The 17,552-nt window shown below is 40.1% G+C and overlaps 1 protein-coding gene and 1 long non-coding RNA gene across 2 annotated transcripts in view; both read right to left on the reverse strand.

Moving 5' to 3' along the window:
• The window catches only part of LOC130708347 (uncharacterized), a 116,682-nt gene extending 113,321 nt beyond the window's left edge, over positions 1 to 3,361 (reverse strand). Inside the window, exons 1-2 of the long non-coding RNA XR_009008567.1 lie at positions 3,329 to 3,361; positions 1,919 to 1,975 (exon numbers count right to left, since the gene is read on the reverse strand). This is a non-coding gene — a long non-coding RNA (uncharacterized LOC130708347). The remainder of the gene's footprint in view (positions 1 to 1,918; positions 1,976 to 3,328) is intronic.
• Positions 1 to 17,552, reverse strand: part of LOC103014414 (serine/threonine-protein kinase MRCK alpha-like) — a 217,196-nt gene that overhangs the window by 148,459 nt on the left and 51,185 nt on the right. Inside the window, exon 11 of the mRNA XM_057547872.1 lies at positions 8,964 to 9,087. Coding sequence (XP_057403855.1) covers positions 8,964 to 9,087 — 124 coding nt within the window. The remainder of the gene's footprint in view (positions 1 to 8,963; positions 9,088 to 17,552) is intronic.

Here is a 17,552-nt window from a genome sequence, read left to right on the forward strand (position 1 = left end):
ACAAGGGTGCCACAATTCAATCAGAAAAATAATACTCTTTTCAATAAATGGTTTTGGAACACCTGAATATTCACATGCAAAAGAATGAAGTTGTACCTCTGTCTCACACCATCTATAAAAATTAACTCAAAATGAGTAACAGACCTAAATGGAAAGACTAAAATTGTAAAAAATGTAGGGAAAAAAGAGGAATAAATATTTTTGATTTCTGGTTAGGCAAAGTTTTCTTAGATTTGACAAAAACAAACAAAAGAAAAATAGACCAACTGGATATTATCAAAATAAAAAATTTCTGTGCTTCAAAGAACTCCATGAAGAAAGTGAAAGCAACCCACAAAATGGGAGAAAATATTTACAAAAATTTAACTGATAAAGAGGCTTGTACCCAAATCATATAAGAAATCTTACAAGTCAACAACGAAATGACAAATAACCCAATTTATTAACGGAGAATGAATGTGAACAGACATTTCTCCAAGGAATATATACAAACAGCCAATAAAAAATTAGAACACGAAAAGATGCTCAACATTAGGGAGATGCAAATCATGACCATAATAAAATCCCACTTCACATTCACCAGGAGGGCTTTTAAAAAAAAGACAGACAATAACAATGACTAATGGTAGTTGTGGGAAAACTGTAACCCTCATTCATTGCTGATGGGGTGGTAAAATAGTTCCACTGCCTTGGAAAATTGTTCTGGCAGTTTCTAAATTTGTTGAACAGTTACCTTATCGCCCAGTAATTCCATTCTAAGTATATACAAAGTAGATTGGAAAACTGGGTACACACAAAAATGTTTACACAACTGCTCATAACAGTCAAAACAGTCATAACAGTCAAAACAGAAACAACAAATGTCTATCAACTGATAAACTGATAAACAAAATGTGATATATCCATACAACTAAATATTAGCTTGGCCAGAAACTGAACTGGATTACTGATGCGTATTACAACAGTGATGAACCTTAAAAAGGTCATGCTAAATGAAAGAAGCCATTCACCAAAGGGTACATATTTTGTGATTCCATTTATAGGAAACCTCCAAAATAAGCAAATCTCTAAAGACACGGAGTAGATTAGTAGTTCCTAGGAGCTTGGGAGCAGGAATGGAGAGTGACTACTAAAGAGTACAGGGTTTCTTTTGAGGGTGATGAAATTATTCTAAAATTAAATAGTGGTGATAATTCCACATCTCTGTGAACATAGTTTAAAAAAAGCACTGCACTGCACAAATTAAAAGGGTGAATTTTTGGTACAAGAATTGTACCTCAATAAAATTGTTATTTAAAAAAAAAAATTCTGACAAAGTAAACTTCAGGTCCACATTGTTTCTGTAGTGAATTCTAGAGTGAATTTTTAAGGAAGAAATGACACTAATTTTATAGCACTAGGAATAGGAGGAAAAGAAAAGATCTGACAATGAGAAGCTATTTAAGGCATATGACTAACATCATACTTAGCAGTGAATAAATGAATTCTTTCACATTAAATCCCAGCCTGACTGAAAAAGAAATTAACGTGCACAGAGATAGAAAGAGATAAAAAAATATGCTTATTTACAAATCACACTATTTAGTATGTAAAATCAAAACCAAAAAACTAGAACCCATTAGCAAGTAGCATCCATACAAGAATTCAAGAGTAAGTTACCATTCTAAAATCCATTTCAGCTACCTCGAAAATTTGCAGATTAAAGAAAATAAGCTATACCTTTACTACAATACATACAAAAAGGTATTCAATATAACTCAAGAGTGTACATTCCTGACTCAAGTAAAATCTTAGCAAACTAATCATAAAAGGAAAATAACTTACATTGATAAAGAATGTATAAAACAGGCTGAGAGCAATCTGAAATCAAGAGTTAAATCCATCACACCACAAAGTGGGAAATGAATAGAGAGCTGACCTCAGATATGTTCATCTTCTGTAGCGTTTAGGAAGGTGCAGAGGACTGAAGATTCAGCTGGGGGGACAGAAAAAGGACACTGTCAGGACACCTGGCCTGCTTTACAGTTCCTACATTCATTCACCTCCCAATCACATCAGCAGCCCAGCTGAGAAGCAGCCTCCCTACAGCATCCCTTCAGCCCTTGAAATGGCAAGGGAAAGATCCTGTGGAAACACCATCTGTCCATCTACCAGTTTGAAATGATCACGGGGCTTAAACCTACCACTCTCATTTGGTAAAAATAATTTTGTCTATTGATTTAAATTGATTTAATTAAATACAAACAAAAATGGAAAAACAGATGATTGAAGTACAGCAAAGGATGACACTACTTCATTAAAATTAACAGTAAAAAAAAGAGACACAGGCTGCATCCTTTATCTATTTTCCTAGCAAAACTGTTTACCCCTTGAGTTAGAGAATCCACAGACTGCCCAATAAAAAGGATGCGGTGCTTTATGGCAAAGTGTTAAAACTTACTACTTTCTAGTGGGCTGAAGTTTCTCAAAAGGGACTCTTGATAAGTTTCTTTTGATTGACTGAACAGTATGAACGACTGTTCGACTCCTGGCTCTGTCACAATCCGGTTAAGCCTGGAGAAGTCACCGGCCCTCTCAAACTCAGGACCACCTCACCAACCTGAGACTCAGATTTGCTTTGTGCTTAACGTGTGTCTAATGCAGATGCTCATACCGTTATCACGAGATAATTGGGAGGCTTATGTAAACCACCCAATGAAAAGAACAAAGTGCCTTCTAAATAACAACATTATCACTTTTTCGACGGTTAGTACCTGGCACTTGGCTCTTTTTCCAAACGACCCATACAGATTTCTCAGAACAACGCCATGAAGCAGGCATTATTCATAGCCTCCTTTGCAGACCTGACTCGCCCCCAGGTTACTTCTCCCGCCCACAGTACAGGTGACACGGCTGTAACTGACCGGGTCTCTCCCGCTCCAGAGCAGGGCTGCCCAGCACACCCTCCGCCCGCGCTTTCTGGCCCGCTCACGGCCAGCGTGACCACCGCGCTTTCCCTCCCACTGTCCGCCCCGGCGTCCCCCCGTCAGATGCGGGCGGGGCGGGGCCGGGCATTCCGTCCCCACACGCACCGTCCCCTCTCCTAACGGGTCTCAGCTCCACCGGCCCCCGAGACCACAAGGCCCGAACCGGGATCGCCCCACCCACCTTCCCAGGGCGGAGGTCCAGGCCAGACCCGGGCACTGCAGTCCCGCCTGGGCCAGAGGACGGCCCGAGACGTCCCGCGACGTCCCGCTTCTGCCCCCGCCACAAGAACGCCGCTCTCAGCGAAGCTTCAGGCCACGCAAGTCCTGCACCTGCCACGACCAAAGCTCCAGGTTCTTCTCACCTCGAGGCGCATGAAAGCGGAAGGGGTGAGGCGGGCCCTACGTTGCACATGCGCAGAGGAAGCCGCGAAAGACCAGGAAGACAGTAAGAGGGAGAAAGACTACATTTCCCTTGGCCCCCTGCACCCTGGGTTGACTGTGAGCCAAGCAATCAATTTAGTACTTCAGAGTAGAAATACGGGGGGAAATGCTTATCCCAGGGTCCTGGGTGCCCTGAGACCCCTGACTGGGTGTGTGTCTGAGGCAGGAGATAGAGGGGCCCCAAGCCAGGCATTCACAACTAACCTCCCGTTTACATTTCATGGGGCAGGAAAAAGTGGGCTTCCGACACTTACAACTTAGTCTCCTGTTTACATTTGCTGAGACAGGAGATAGATGGGCTTCAGTTCAGACATTTAAAATCAGCCTCCTGTTTGCTCTCTGAAATGGAAGTAACTGCAGAAACAGGGTAAATACCCAGGCTTTGTCTCCCGTGAACACCTTAAGATAACAGTCATGGCAGGAATAGAGAGGGGCTAACCCTTGTTTGAGTCAAGGATCAAGAGGTCATATATTTCCCATCCTTGGGGCAAGGGAGACACTGCACATGTGCAGAAAGATTCCTTGGGGGTCAAAAAGGAGGGCACACCACCCCAGAATATGTGATGCTAAGGCCGTCTCATAGGCCTCTGGGCTGAAATCCATCTTGGAAAAAAGTTGCACAGGCATATTGGGGAGGGTCCTAGGGCAGGTCAGGTGTAGAAGAAGAAACCAGATAATTGGCCAAAGGTACACAAAGACCCAGAAGAACTGCCCTGTATAAATGATTTAACCACCTTTTTACTGCGCTTCTCCTCATTAGGGGGGACGCCCACACCCTCTCTATCCAGATGTGCATCTCTGCCTTGCTTCTGTCTTAACTAAACAAACTGTTTCTCTGTGTGCTATGTCTCTAATAATAAACTTTGTACCTGTTTTTACAGTTTTTGCCTCCGTGAGCAATGCATTTTTCACTGGGGGCAAGAGCCGGGGGTGTGGTGGCTAGGATTCCTGGTTTTCATCCAGGCTGCCCAGGTTCAATTCCTGGGCAGGGAATTAAGATCTCACTTCATGCCACCACTCACTGCTGCCTCTCCAAGATCATGTCCACACTGTGGCTCTTAGGCCATCTGTATACCTGGGTCCCAGGGCAAAACTAGGAAAGCTCGTAGCTGAAATCATATTCTCCAAATTGCTAGATCCTGATAGTCCCGAGAAAATATCCTCCTAATGGAATAGAATTTTCCGTCTCTGCATTAATTAACCTACTTGGCATCAAGGGGGCATCCTTTGTGAAGGACAAATAGCATATTTTCTCAAGAGTGAGTTCACTGGTTTAGTCATAATGGAACAGACTTCTTTTTTCATTTATTGCAATTTTCAAACCAAGCAGGATGCTGCAGGGCCTTTCTGGATACAAAAGCCTTTCCCTGTCCTCTGCTTCTTTGGAGGAAAAAGGTTTCAGCTCCTAGACTGTTGTCGCTGAGTTGCAAAGGACAGATTCAGACAGTTACTAATAAGGAAGAAGAGAAAATACAGAAGCAAAGGAGGGGCAGTCAAAAACAATAGGGTAGCTATAAAACGGGGACCTGTTTCCTCCTCAAGGGATATACATAGCAATATCTATGTATGTGTCTTGTTATGCATAACAATATGTGCAGGATCTAAAACTCCCACTCTGCTGGAGGATGGTAACTTCAGATTGAGTACAATATTCCTAAACACCACCCAGTCACCTCATTACCAACAAAAGTCACACATCCTATAGGCTTCACCCCAAATTTTTACTATAAAAACTCTTCCACAAAAATCATCCAGGAGTTCAGGTCTTTTGAGCACGAGCCACCAGTTCTCCTTGCTTGGTCTTTGCAATAAATCTTTACCTGCTCCAAACTTCGACGATTTTGTTTGTTTGGCCTCACTGTGCATCAGGTACATAAACTGGCATTTGGCAATCATTTCCTATGTAAAAATCCATGAGCTCCTAACGTTAAAGGTAAATATGAAAGTATAATGAACTGACAGCCATACCATGTTTGTTTTATGCAAACCAGATGGCCCTCCTCATGACATAGGCCTAGCAAAATACTCAATATTGTTTGCAAATTTTTTGTTCATACACCTCCAATTCTGACCTGAGCAAGGCTGTTGAAAAATCATTATTCCTTCAACACTTGATGGAATATTTTCTGTGTTCTTTATTGTATATAAATATATTTCAACATTTTGTTTTAAATTATACAAAAACACAGGGTCAGTTTAATCAAAAGCATAGTGCTTGATGGGATTATTGGAGGAAATTTCCACTCTGCATCTCCTTCCCAAATGGAACCAATGTTCATTAGCCTCAACTTTATTCAGTGCAGTCCACTACACAAATACATTTTTCAAATAGGAGCTTTTCTTTTTTCCACTTATTTACAACTCATTTTGACTCAATTAAAGTGTAGTCATATTATCAAGTCAAATTATTTAAAACTACATAGTTGGGCTGCAACACAGAGGCTTGAAAGAATGAAAAAAGAGCCCAAAATCAGCGACAGAGACATCAACGATTTAATGGATGGAGGATCTTACATGTCTGAAGTGTGGTCCTTGAGTGACATCCCACCCTGTGCAGCAGACCACAGGAAGGACGTGGCAGTAGTCTTCCCTAGCAGGGGTTGGGGGGAAGATACCAGTTATAGGGGGAATTGACCTCAGATTGGTTCATCAGTTACCAGGGAAACCAACAGAGCTACATGATTCTCACCGTCCCTTTGATAAGCTATCAGCGTGGCGATGTTCTGCTCTAAAGCTAGAACAGTCATTGGCTGGGGCATGGGGCAAGTATGCAGGAAGGTTACTCTTCTGAGTAGGGTGTAGGTGAAGCAAGCACTGGTCAAGCAGGAGATGTACAAAGAGCAAGAGAACAGGCATTTTGAGTGGCCTGACCATACATACATCATACTTTTTCTTGGCTGCATGATATTTTATTGGAGGGGTATATGATTTACTTAATAAAAACCTTTTACATGGATGTTTAGTTTGTTTCCAAATTTCATTATTGTAAATATGCAGTAAATATTTGTGTCTATACTTCTTTGCATATTTGCATTATTTCTGCAATACAAATTCCAAAATATACAATTGCTAAATTAAAATAGATACGTAAAAGTTGGTAGATGTTAACAATAGGCCATCAAAGAAGCTATGCTAATTTATACTCCCACTAGGATTTGTGAAAGAAAAAGCCTTTCTGACACTTAGTAAAACAGTAAGACTTTTTTCAAGAAAATTACAATAGGGCAGAGAGATCAGACTTAACTCCAAATACAGCAAAGAAAGCTGGGGACTTATAGCTGATGAGCAAAGTGAGGGAATATGTGGATGGAAAATGACTAGAAGGAGACTTCAAAAGTAAAGGGATTCTTACTAACCTGACCTAACGAGATTCTTACTAATGAGAGGCCAAGTGCTTAGATGTCAAAGGTGAGGGATGAGGCTCAAGGATGAAGATTCTATCTAAACTGACTTAGCAGGATTCTTGCTAAAACTGGACTGTGTACCCCTGTCAAGGATGGGATGGATATGGAATGCTAAGGTCAAGGCTTAGTCTAAAAGAGGGTTTAGAGGAACCTGACTGAAGTTTGGTCAAGAAGGGCATTTGGGTCACATTACATGAGAGTTCCACTCCCCTCATCCCTATTCCAATACAGGATTTCACTGTTCTTTGATAAATAGTTATTACAGAGGCTAATCGAATAGATGATTTACATCTACATATTTCCATTGGGCATTTTCTTACTGTATGTGTGAGAGTTACAAGTTCCAAATTTTTTATACAAATAGGTTCTGAGACCAGAGTCCTTTGTATTATTCTGAAAACCAACTTATATTACATATAAAATTCCATTATATATTTGGATCTATTGATAGAGTTTTGTTGTTGTTGTTCCCTTGGTCTATCTATCAATGCACCATTTACACAATGTGTTCATTACTTTAGCTTTCTTATAGATTTAACTATGGTAATCATATCTTTTGACTCAATTTTCAGAATTTCCCTAGCTATTCTCACAAGCTCTTCATCAAGAGAAACAGTATAATTTTCTAGGGCCAAATCTCTAAAAATAATCATGCTGAGGTTCTGATTAGCATCATACTTATGAATTGAAGTGAGACATAATATTGTTACAATGGTAAAATAATGACATTATCCAGTCTGCCAATAATATACTTCTGGCCACTGTATATCTCACTCTCCTTTAGATCCCTTATGTAGTTTAATAGTTTTCTATATATAGATATACATATAGGCAAACATTGATTCAGTTCTTTCAATTGGATTCTTATAGTAAATGAAACATTTTCACATATGGTATAATATGTATTTATTTGCACATGGGAAAGTTGTTGGTTTTGATATAGTAACAATGTTTTTTGCTTTATTCTCTGATTTATTTTTTCAACTAGTTTTAATGTTAATGATCTTGGATATTCATGCACATAATGACAAGCCACTGATTTTCAACATTTATCATTATTTGTACTTCTATTATGGGCTGAATTGTGCCCAACCCCTCAAATCAATATGTTGAAGCCCTAACCCTGAGTACCTTAGAATGTAACTATATTCAGAGTTAGAGCCTTCCAAGAAGTAATTACATTAAAATGAGGCTGTGAAGGTAAGCTCTAATCCATTCTACCTGGTGTTCTTATAAGAAGCTTTGGCTACACAAGGAGACACAAGGAATGCATACATACAGAAGAAAGACCATATGAAGACACAATAAGAGGGCAACACTAAAAAAGTCCCAGAGATCTAAAGCACGATATAGTGAATATAAACAACAGTATTGTATTATAGTCATCAAACTTGCTAAAAGACTAGATCTTAATTATCACAATCACCAAAAAGAAATGATAATTACATGACATGATCAAGGTGCTAATTGTCACTACAATGGCAATCATATTACGATACCTAAATCTACCAAATCAACATGTTTTACACCTTAAATTTACACAATATTATATGTCATATATTTCAATTAAAATTGAAATATATTTCAATTAAAATATGTCAAATATATTTCAATGTTATATGTCAAATATATTTCATCTCTCCTTGGCTTGAGACCATCTGCAAGCCAAGCAGAGATGCCACAGAAGAAACCAATTTACTGACACCTTGATTATGAACTTCTAGCCTCTCAAACTATAAGAAAATACATTTCTCTTGCTTAAACACCCAGTCTACACTTTGTTGTTATGGCAGACCTAGCAAACCTATACACCTTATAATGAATTAAACATAATGAGCACAAAAAGTCTGGTGGAGCTATATTAAATAAGTCATAATAGACTTTAACATAAAGATTAATAATAGAGATAAAGTATATATAATCATATACTATATACATAATATATATAAAATATCTTTTCTGTGTATTTATTATTGATTCTTTGTAATTCTTATAACCTGTCGTGTGACACCTGTTCTTCCAGATGCCGGATTGACAGCAGGGAAAAAGAAATAAAAATCCCTCTACTCTGCTCTTGGGTTTGTGTTCAGGGTTGGTGTGGGGAGCCTATTAGATGGAGTCACAGCAAGAGAGCAAGGGAGTATGTCCCTACCTGGCAGAAAGTCCTGACGAAATTGGTGCTGCTCCCTTAGGTGGAGGTGCTTGGTCATGGCTGGCCCTTGGTTCAGTATAAGATAGACCAAAGATGAGCCTTCCTCTCATCTCACTTAACGAATCTTAATGGCAAAACACAAAAAGATCAAACAGGTTACAAATGACAGAAATACATCTCAGAACCAAGCTCAAGAATATTTATATGTCTACAAAATATCCACCACCCAGCAAGTCTGGAATCCAATTAAAAATGACCAGATTTAACAAGAAAATGGGACCCATGAGGAACAAAATAAATCAGTTAAGACTGTTGCTAATCTGGGAATTCCCTGGTAGACCAGTTGTTGGGACTCCATGCTCTCCCTGCGGAGGACCTGGGTTCGATCCCTGGTCAGGAACTAAAATCCCACAAGCCACATGGCATGTCTGGGAAAAAATTTTTTTTTAAATTGTTGCTAATCTGCCACAGGTGTTAGAAGGGTATTAATACAGTCATTAGCACTGTATTCCATACAGTCATTATCCCTGTATTCCATAGATTCAAAAAGTTAAGTACAAGCATGAGAGATAAAACAAAAGATTCAAATTGAACTTCTAGATGTAGATAAAAACTACAATGCTTGATATAAAAAATAAAATGGATGGGATTAAACAGCACATTATACATTTCTACAGAAAAGACAGGAAAAAAACAGAGGAAAAATTAGCAATGAACAGCAAATGGTACAACAATTTCAAGTGGTCAGATAAATATGTAATTGGAGTTCTTACAGGAGTGTGAGGGAGTAGGGGAGAAAATTGAAAGAAATAATGAGTGAAAGTTTTTCAAACTGTAAATCCATACATCCATGAAGCTTAGTGATCTCAAGTATAAGAAACATAAAGCTACACTAAGGCACATCACAAACAAATTGATCAAAACCAGTGATAAATATAAAATATTAAAAGCAGCTGGAGGAAAAAAAATTGTTTGTACAAAGAAGCCAAGATCGGGGGGGACCTTCAAGATGGCGGAGGAGTAAGAGGTGGAGATCAACTTCCTACCCACAAATATATCAAAACTACATCTACATGTGGAACAACCCCTACAGAACATCTACTGAACGCTGGCAGAAGACCTCAGATTTCCCAAAAGGCAAGAAAATCCCCAGATACCTGGGTAGAGCAAAAGAAAAAAGAAAAAACAGAGACAAAAGAATAGGGACGGGACCTGCACCTCTGGGAGAGAGCTGTGAAGGAGGAAACGTTTCCACGCACTAGGAAGCCCCTTCACTGGCAGAGACAGGGGATGGGTGGGGGAAACTTCGGAGCCACGGAGGAGAGCACAGCAACAGAGGTGCTGAGGGCAAAGCAGAGAGATTCCCGCACAGTGGATCAGTGCTGACCAGCACTCACCAGCCTGAGAGGCTTGTCTGCTCACCCACCAGGGCAGGTGGGGGCTGGGAGCTGAGGCTCCAGCTTCAGAGGTCAGATCCCAGGGAGAGGACTGGGGTTGGCTGTGTGAACACAGCCTGAAGGGGGCTGGTGCACCACCGCTAGCTGGGAGGGAGACAGGAAAAAAAGTCTGGACCTGCCGAAGAGGCAAGAGACCATTGTTTCGGGGTGCACGAGGAGAGAGGTTCCTTCCCTGTGTGCCCACAGAAGGCAGAGCACTGCCTAAGCAAGTTCCAGAGACGGGAGCGAGCTGTGGCTATCAGCTCGAACCCCAGAGACAGGCATGAAATGCTAACACTGATGCTGCTGCCACCAAGAATCCTATGTGCAAGCACAGGTCACTATCAACACACGCCCCCAACCCTGAGAGCCTGTGGAGCCCACCACTGCCAAAGTCCCTTGATCCAGGGACAACTTCCCTGGGAGAACACACGGCATGCCTCAGGTTATTACAATGTCATGCCAGCCTCTGCTACCAGAGGCTCACCCCACATTCCAGTTATGACTACCATACCCCTCCTTCCCACCAGCCTGAGTGAGCAAGAGTGGCCTAATCAGCCGCTGCTTTAACCCCTCCTGTCTGGGTGGGGAACAGATGCCTGAGGGTGATCTACATGCGGAGATGGGACCAAAACCAAAGCTGAACCCCAGGAGCTGTGCAAACAAAGAAGAGAAAGGGAAATTTCTCCATGCAGCCTCAGGAGCACCAGATTAAATGCCCACAATCAACTTGATGTACCCTGCATTTGTGGTATACCTGAATAGACAACAAATTGTCCCAAATTGATGAGGTGGACTTTGGAAGCAACTGTACACTTGGGTTTTGCTGTCTGCGACTGATTTGTTTCTGATTTTTATATTTATCTTAGTTTAGTTTTTAGCGCTTGTTATCATTGGTGGATTTGTTTATTGATTCAGGTGCTCTCTTATTCTTTTTATATATTTTTTATTTTAATTACTTAATTTTATTTATTTTTTCTTTCTTTTTTTCTCCCTTTCCTTCTGAGCCATGTGGCTGACAGGGTCTTGGTGCTCCTGCCTGGTGTCAGGCCTAAGCCTCCGAGGTGGGAGAGCCGATTTCAGGACATTGCTCCACCCGAGGCCTCCCAGACCCACGTAATATAAATCAGCGAGAGCTCTCCCAGAGCTTCTGTCTCAATTCTAAGACCCAGCTCCACCCAATGGCCGGCAAGCTCAAGTGCTGGACGCCCCATGCCAAACAACTAGCAAGACAGGAACACAACCCCACCCATTAGGAGAGAGGCTGCCTAAAATCATACTGAGTTCACAGACACCCCAAAACACCACCAGACGTGGCCCTGCCCACCAGAAAGACAAGATCCAGCCTTATCCACCAGAACACAGGCACCAGTCCCCTCCACCAGGAAACCTACACAACCCACTGAACCAACCTTAGCCACTAGGGGCAGACATCAAAAACAATGGGAACTACGAATCTACAGCCCGTGAAAAGGAGACCCTAAACACAGTAAGTTAAACAAAATGAGAAGACAGAGAAATATGCAGGAGATGAAAGCGTAAAGTACAAAATGAAGAGGATATAGGCAGTGTAACTGAAAAACAATTCAGAGTAATGATAGTAAAGATATCCAAAATCTTGGAAATAGAATAGAGAAAATACAAGAAACGTTTAACAAGAACCTAGAAGAACTCAGGAGCAAACAATGATGAACAACACAATAAATGAAATTAAAAATTCTCTAGAAGGAATCAATACCAGAATAACTGAGGCAGAAGAACGGATAAGTGACCTGGAAGATAAAATAGTAGAAATATCTGTCACAGAGCAGAATAAAAAAAAAAGAATAAAAAGAATTGCGGATAGTCTCAGAGAACTCTGGGACAACATTAAACGCACCAACATTCGAATTATAAAGGTCCCAGAAAAAGAAGAGAAAAAGAAAAAGAAATATTTTCAGAAGAAAATATTTGAAGAGATGATAGTTGAAAACTTCCCTAACATGGGAAAGGAAAGAGTCAATCAAGGCAAGGAAGTGCAGAGAGTCCCATACAGGATAAACCCAAGGAGAAACATGCTGAGACACGTATTAATCAAACTAACAAAAACTAAATACAAAGAAAATATATTAAAAGCAGCAAGGGAAAAGCAACAAATAACATACAAGGGAATCCCCATAAGGTTAACAGCTGATCTTTCAGCAGAAACTCTGCAAGCCAGAAGAGAGTGGCAGGACATATTTAAAGTAATGAAAGGGAAAAAATTACAACTAAGATTACTGAAAATCTGAAAAGTAAATTAAGAAAACAAACCCATTATCAACTTCAGTACAAAGAATACAATACTTAGAAGTAAACTTAACTAGAGGTGAAAGACCTGTACACTGAAAAGTGTAAAAAATGATGAGGAAAATTAAAGAAGACACTGATAATATGGAAAGACATCCCATGTTCATGGTTACTATTTTTAGAATGTACATACTACCATAGTGGTCCACAGATTCAATGAAGTCCCTATTAAAATCCCAATGGTGTTCAATACAGAAATAGAAAAAGCAATCCAAAAATTCATAGGGAACCACAAAAGAGCCCAAATAGCCAAAACAATCTTTCGAAGAATAAAGCTCAAGGGATCACACTTCCTGCTTTCAAAACATATTACCAAGCTACAGTAATTAAAACAGAATAGTACTGGGTTAAATACAAACATATAGACCAACGGAACAAAATAGAGAGCCCAGAAAGAGACCCATGTATATACAAGAAACAAAATATCACCACTGAATACTCTCAATCAAATACTTATGAAAAGTCCTAAATACACTTTTGTCAAATGTTTGAATCCTAAACGTTAGTAGCATGGAACATAAAAATACATCCAAAAAAAACCAACACCATTTTATATTAATTTAAAATAAAGTCACAAAAAAATGGTATAGGCTTCTCATATCATAAAGCTTCCTTCCAACCTGTAACAACCATTACATCTTCCCAAATGCAATCTAGATTTCAACAAACAGGAGCAATACCACCACCACCACCATCACCACCACCAACAGCAACAAACAGCTGTAACAGAAAATCCTGATGGGAAGGGAGAATCTGATTTCCGGAATTTCTACTTTATGTTATTTAACATATAAATTTTCAACAAAGAGTTATGAGGTATGAAAATAAACAACAAAGTATGATCCATGAATGAGGAAAAAAATGTATATATACATATATATATATATTTATATATATGTGTCTGTGTGTGTGTGTATATATACATACACATTGTCCACACAATGTGGACATACACATATACACATTGTCCAGGCATAAAAAGACTTTAAATCACTCTCTTAAATATTCCCATAGAACTAAATGAAATTTTGGACAAAGAACTAAAGGAAATCAGGAAAATGGTGCCTCACCAAGCGATGAATACTAATAAAGAGAAAGAAATTACAAAAAGGAATCAAATATATATTCTAGAGTTGAAAAGTGCCACAACTGAAATAAGAAAGTCATTAGGGGGATTCATTAGCAGATTTAAGCAGGCAGAATAAAGAATTGGCACATTTGAAGAAGAACTGATTGAGACTATCCACTCTGAGGGGTGGAAAGAGGAAAGAGTGAAGAATAACGAGCAGAACGTAAAAGACCTACAAGACATCATCAAGTATGACAACATATCCATAATAGGAATCCCACATGGAGAGAAAGGGATAGAAAGTCAGGGAAAATATTTGAAGAGATAATTGTCCCAAACTCCTCAAATATGATAAAATACATGAAAGTACATATCCAAGAAACTCAATGAACTCCAACAGGAGATCTACACAAAAACACTATATTAAAATTGCAAAAACTAACAACAAAGAGAATTTTGAAAGCGTCAAGGGAGAAGGCTGGTGGATTTCACATTCACGTGTTGAAAGAAAAACACTGTTAACCAAGAATTCTATATCTGGTAAAACCATCTTCCAAAAATGAAGGACAGCAGTGATATAGGTAAGATGGCAGAATAGGAAGCTCCAGGTATGTAACCCCATGAAAACTCTGAACTAAACAATAGAATACAAATAGCTTTGTGGGAGCTCTAGAAACCAGCCAGTAATCTGAAGCAACAAAGTGAATGCCCAGTAAAGAAAGAGTCACTCTCAAAATGAGAGCAAATTTCGTGACATTTTTGCTCACTCTTATCCTAACCCATTCCTGGCTCAATATGGTGCAGTAGAGTGAAAGCTGCCCAATTACTGGTCCTCCATTGGGAGAAAAGTAAAAGAGTGCAACTTGATTGCAATGTGTGGCATGCCAGGCAATGTCTGAGAGTCTGATTTCTGTCTCACATGACTCAGAGCTGAGATAGGAATAGTGGAATATTTTGTATATCAGATTGGTGGCTGTGAAAGCAATGATGGATTCAATGGCCCATGAAAACTTCATGGCAACTGTAGACCTGCACACACCTGGAGGGCAGAGATTATTGACAGAGGAATACAACAGAACATTTAAGGGCCAAGAAGCCAGGGGTGAGGCTCTTGGAGAAATGAAACAATTAAAAACAGCTGTGTGTGTGGCAGAATTAGGGGCTTGAAGCTGGGCTTTACACACAGGCCCAGTGAAGGCACATCCTCATAAAAGATCTGAGACGACCTTAAGTCTTTACACCAGGCTGATTAGTGAAGGTTTTCCTCTGCAAGTATCCAGTCTACAAGGCTGGGAGAGGTGGCTGTTTTTTTCAATATGCAATTTTTGACAAAAACTCACAAAATACAGAAAAAACAGGGAAATGTGGCCCATTCAAAGGAACATAATAAATCTCTAGAAAGTGACACTAAAGAAACACAGGCTTCAGGGGCTTCCATGGTGGCGCAGTGGTTGAGAATCTGCCTGCTAATGCAGGGGACACGGGTTCAAGCCCTGGTCTGGGAAGATCCCACATGCCGCAGAACAGCTGGGCCCGTGAGCCACAATTACTGAGCCTGCGCGTCTGGAGCCTGTGCTCCGCGACAGGAGAGGCCGCGACAGTGAGAGGCCCGCGCACCGCGATGAAGAGTGGTCCCCACTTGCCACAACTAGAGAAAGCCCTCGCACAGAAACGAAGACCCACCACAACCATAAATAAATAAATTAATTAAAAAAAAAAAAAAGAAACACAGGCTTCAGAGTTGCTAGATGAACTCTTGAAAACAACTGCCTAGGAAGTCAGGAAGGTGATATATCAACAAAGTGAGAATATCAACAAAGAGACAATTTATTTTAAAAAAGCAAATGTGGAGCTAAAAGTGTAAATTGAATATTTCACAAGAGGGGTTCAAAAGCAGACTGCAACAGGCAGAGGAAGGCATCAGCAAAGTTGAAGACAAATCACTTGAAATTATTAGTTCTCAGAGCAAAAAGGAAAATGAATGAAGAGACGTGAACAGACCCTAATGGAATTATGGGAATCCAAAAAAGAAGACATTATGGGAATCCAGGAAGAAAAAAGAGTGAGAAAACAGCGGAAACCTCGTCTGAAGGAATAATGGACAAAAACTTCCCAAGCTGTGAAATACTTGGATATAAAAATACAAGTTAAACGAACTGTAGGGTGAAATCAAATAGACCCACAATAAAACACAGAGCTCCTTAACAGATGAAACAAACATTGATGGAAGGGAGAAACAGTAAGAGTTGGAGACTTTGATAGCCTTCATTCAGAAATGGGAGAGAACAACCACACAGAAGATCAGGAAGGAAACAGAAGACTTAAACAACAGTATCAACCAAATGGACCTAACACACACATATATACACAGCTCTCTACCCAAAGACAGTAAATTATAGATTTTTCTCAAGTGTACATGTAACATTTCCAGAATAGGCCATATGTTAGGCCACAAAACAATTCTTAATAAAAATTAAAACTATTGCAATCACACAATGAATCTTTTTCTATCACAACGGAATAAAAGTGGAAATCAGTAACACAAGGGAAACGAAAATTCACAAACATGTGGAAATTAAACAGCACGCTTTTAAACAACCAATGGGTCGAGGAAGAAATTACAAGAGAAACTACAAAATACCTTGAGACCAAAGAAAAAAAATACAAAATACCAAAACTTACGGGATGGAGCACAAGCAGTGATGAGAGGGAAATTTATACCTGTAAAGGCTTACATTTAAAAAAGAATAAAGATCTCATATCCACAATCGAACATCTTCCTTAAGGAAGTAGAAAAAACTTAACCCAAGGCCAGCAGGTGGGAAAAAGAATAAATATTACAGCATACATAAACAAAACAGAAAAACAATATGGAAAGTCAATGAAACCAGGAGTCGGTTATTAGAAAAGATCAACAGGTACCTCAAGATGGACACAGAAGAGACTCCTGAATTTCCCTCCTTCCATGGATGCACTGAATATACAGCTACACACAGATCAATTCCCTCTGAAAGATATCAAGAAACTAACTTTAGTGACTCCTACACATTGGGAAACTGAGAAAATACCCACAAGGAAATGTGTAGGAAAGGATGAGACACACTCTTGCTATAAACCCCACCCAAGAACAGCGCCTTATAATCTTTCTGAAACCACCAACTCCTAGCCTCTTCCCAATTAGCGCACTGTTTGCACCACATTTCTAATGTCCCAAATTTTAAGGCTGCCGCCTGAGGGATGGGCCCCCAAATCATCTAGCTCTGAGAGCCAAACGGGCTTCCCTTCACAAGTCCCATGGTATTAGAGCAAACAAATAAGCAGTTTTTACAAGGTGCTTGAGCACTCCCTCTGGCTATCTCCCCAAGCTCAGAGCAGAGGGAACACACACAAATGCTTATCTCCCAATTTCTTCCTGGAGGGTGTTGGACTACATACTTTCCCAGCTACTGTCTGAGGGCCCAGCTTCTAATCAGCTTGCATTTCAGCTGACTGGAATCCTGCCTAGAGCCCCAAAGAGCCAGTGGGTACTTACCCTGCTCTCTCCCCCCAGCTTCCTTCAACAATAAAGCCAAATCTCCTGCATGTCCCTGGAGGGAGCTTGTCTACACATTTAGAACCCTGACTTTTAAAACTGCCACCTGAGGGATGGACCCCAAAATAACCTGCCTCTGAAAGTCAACTGGGCTTGCATTCCTGAGCACCACAGTACTATAGCAAACAAAGAAGCAGTTTTTAAATGGATGCATGAGGATTCCC

This window comes from Balaenoptera acutorostrata, chromosome 6 (assembly GCF_949987535.1).
Source record: "Balaenoptera acutorostrata chromosome 6, mBalAcu1.1, whole genome shotgun sequence".
In the NCBI taxonomy this organism is placed as follows: domain Eukaryota; kingdom Metazoa; phylum Chordata; class Mammalia; order Artiodactyla; family Balaenopteridae; genus Balaenoptera; species Balaenoptera acutorostrata.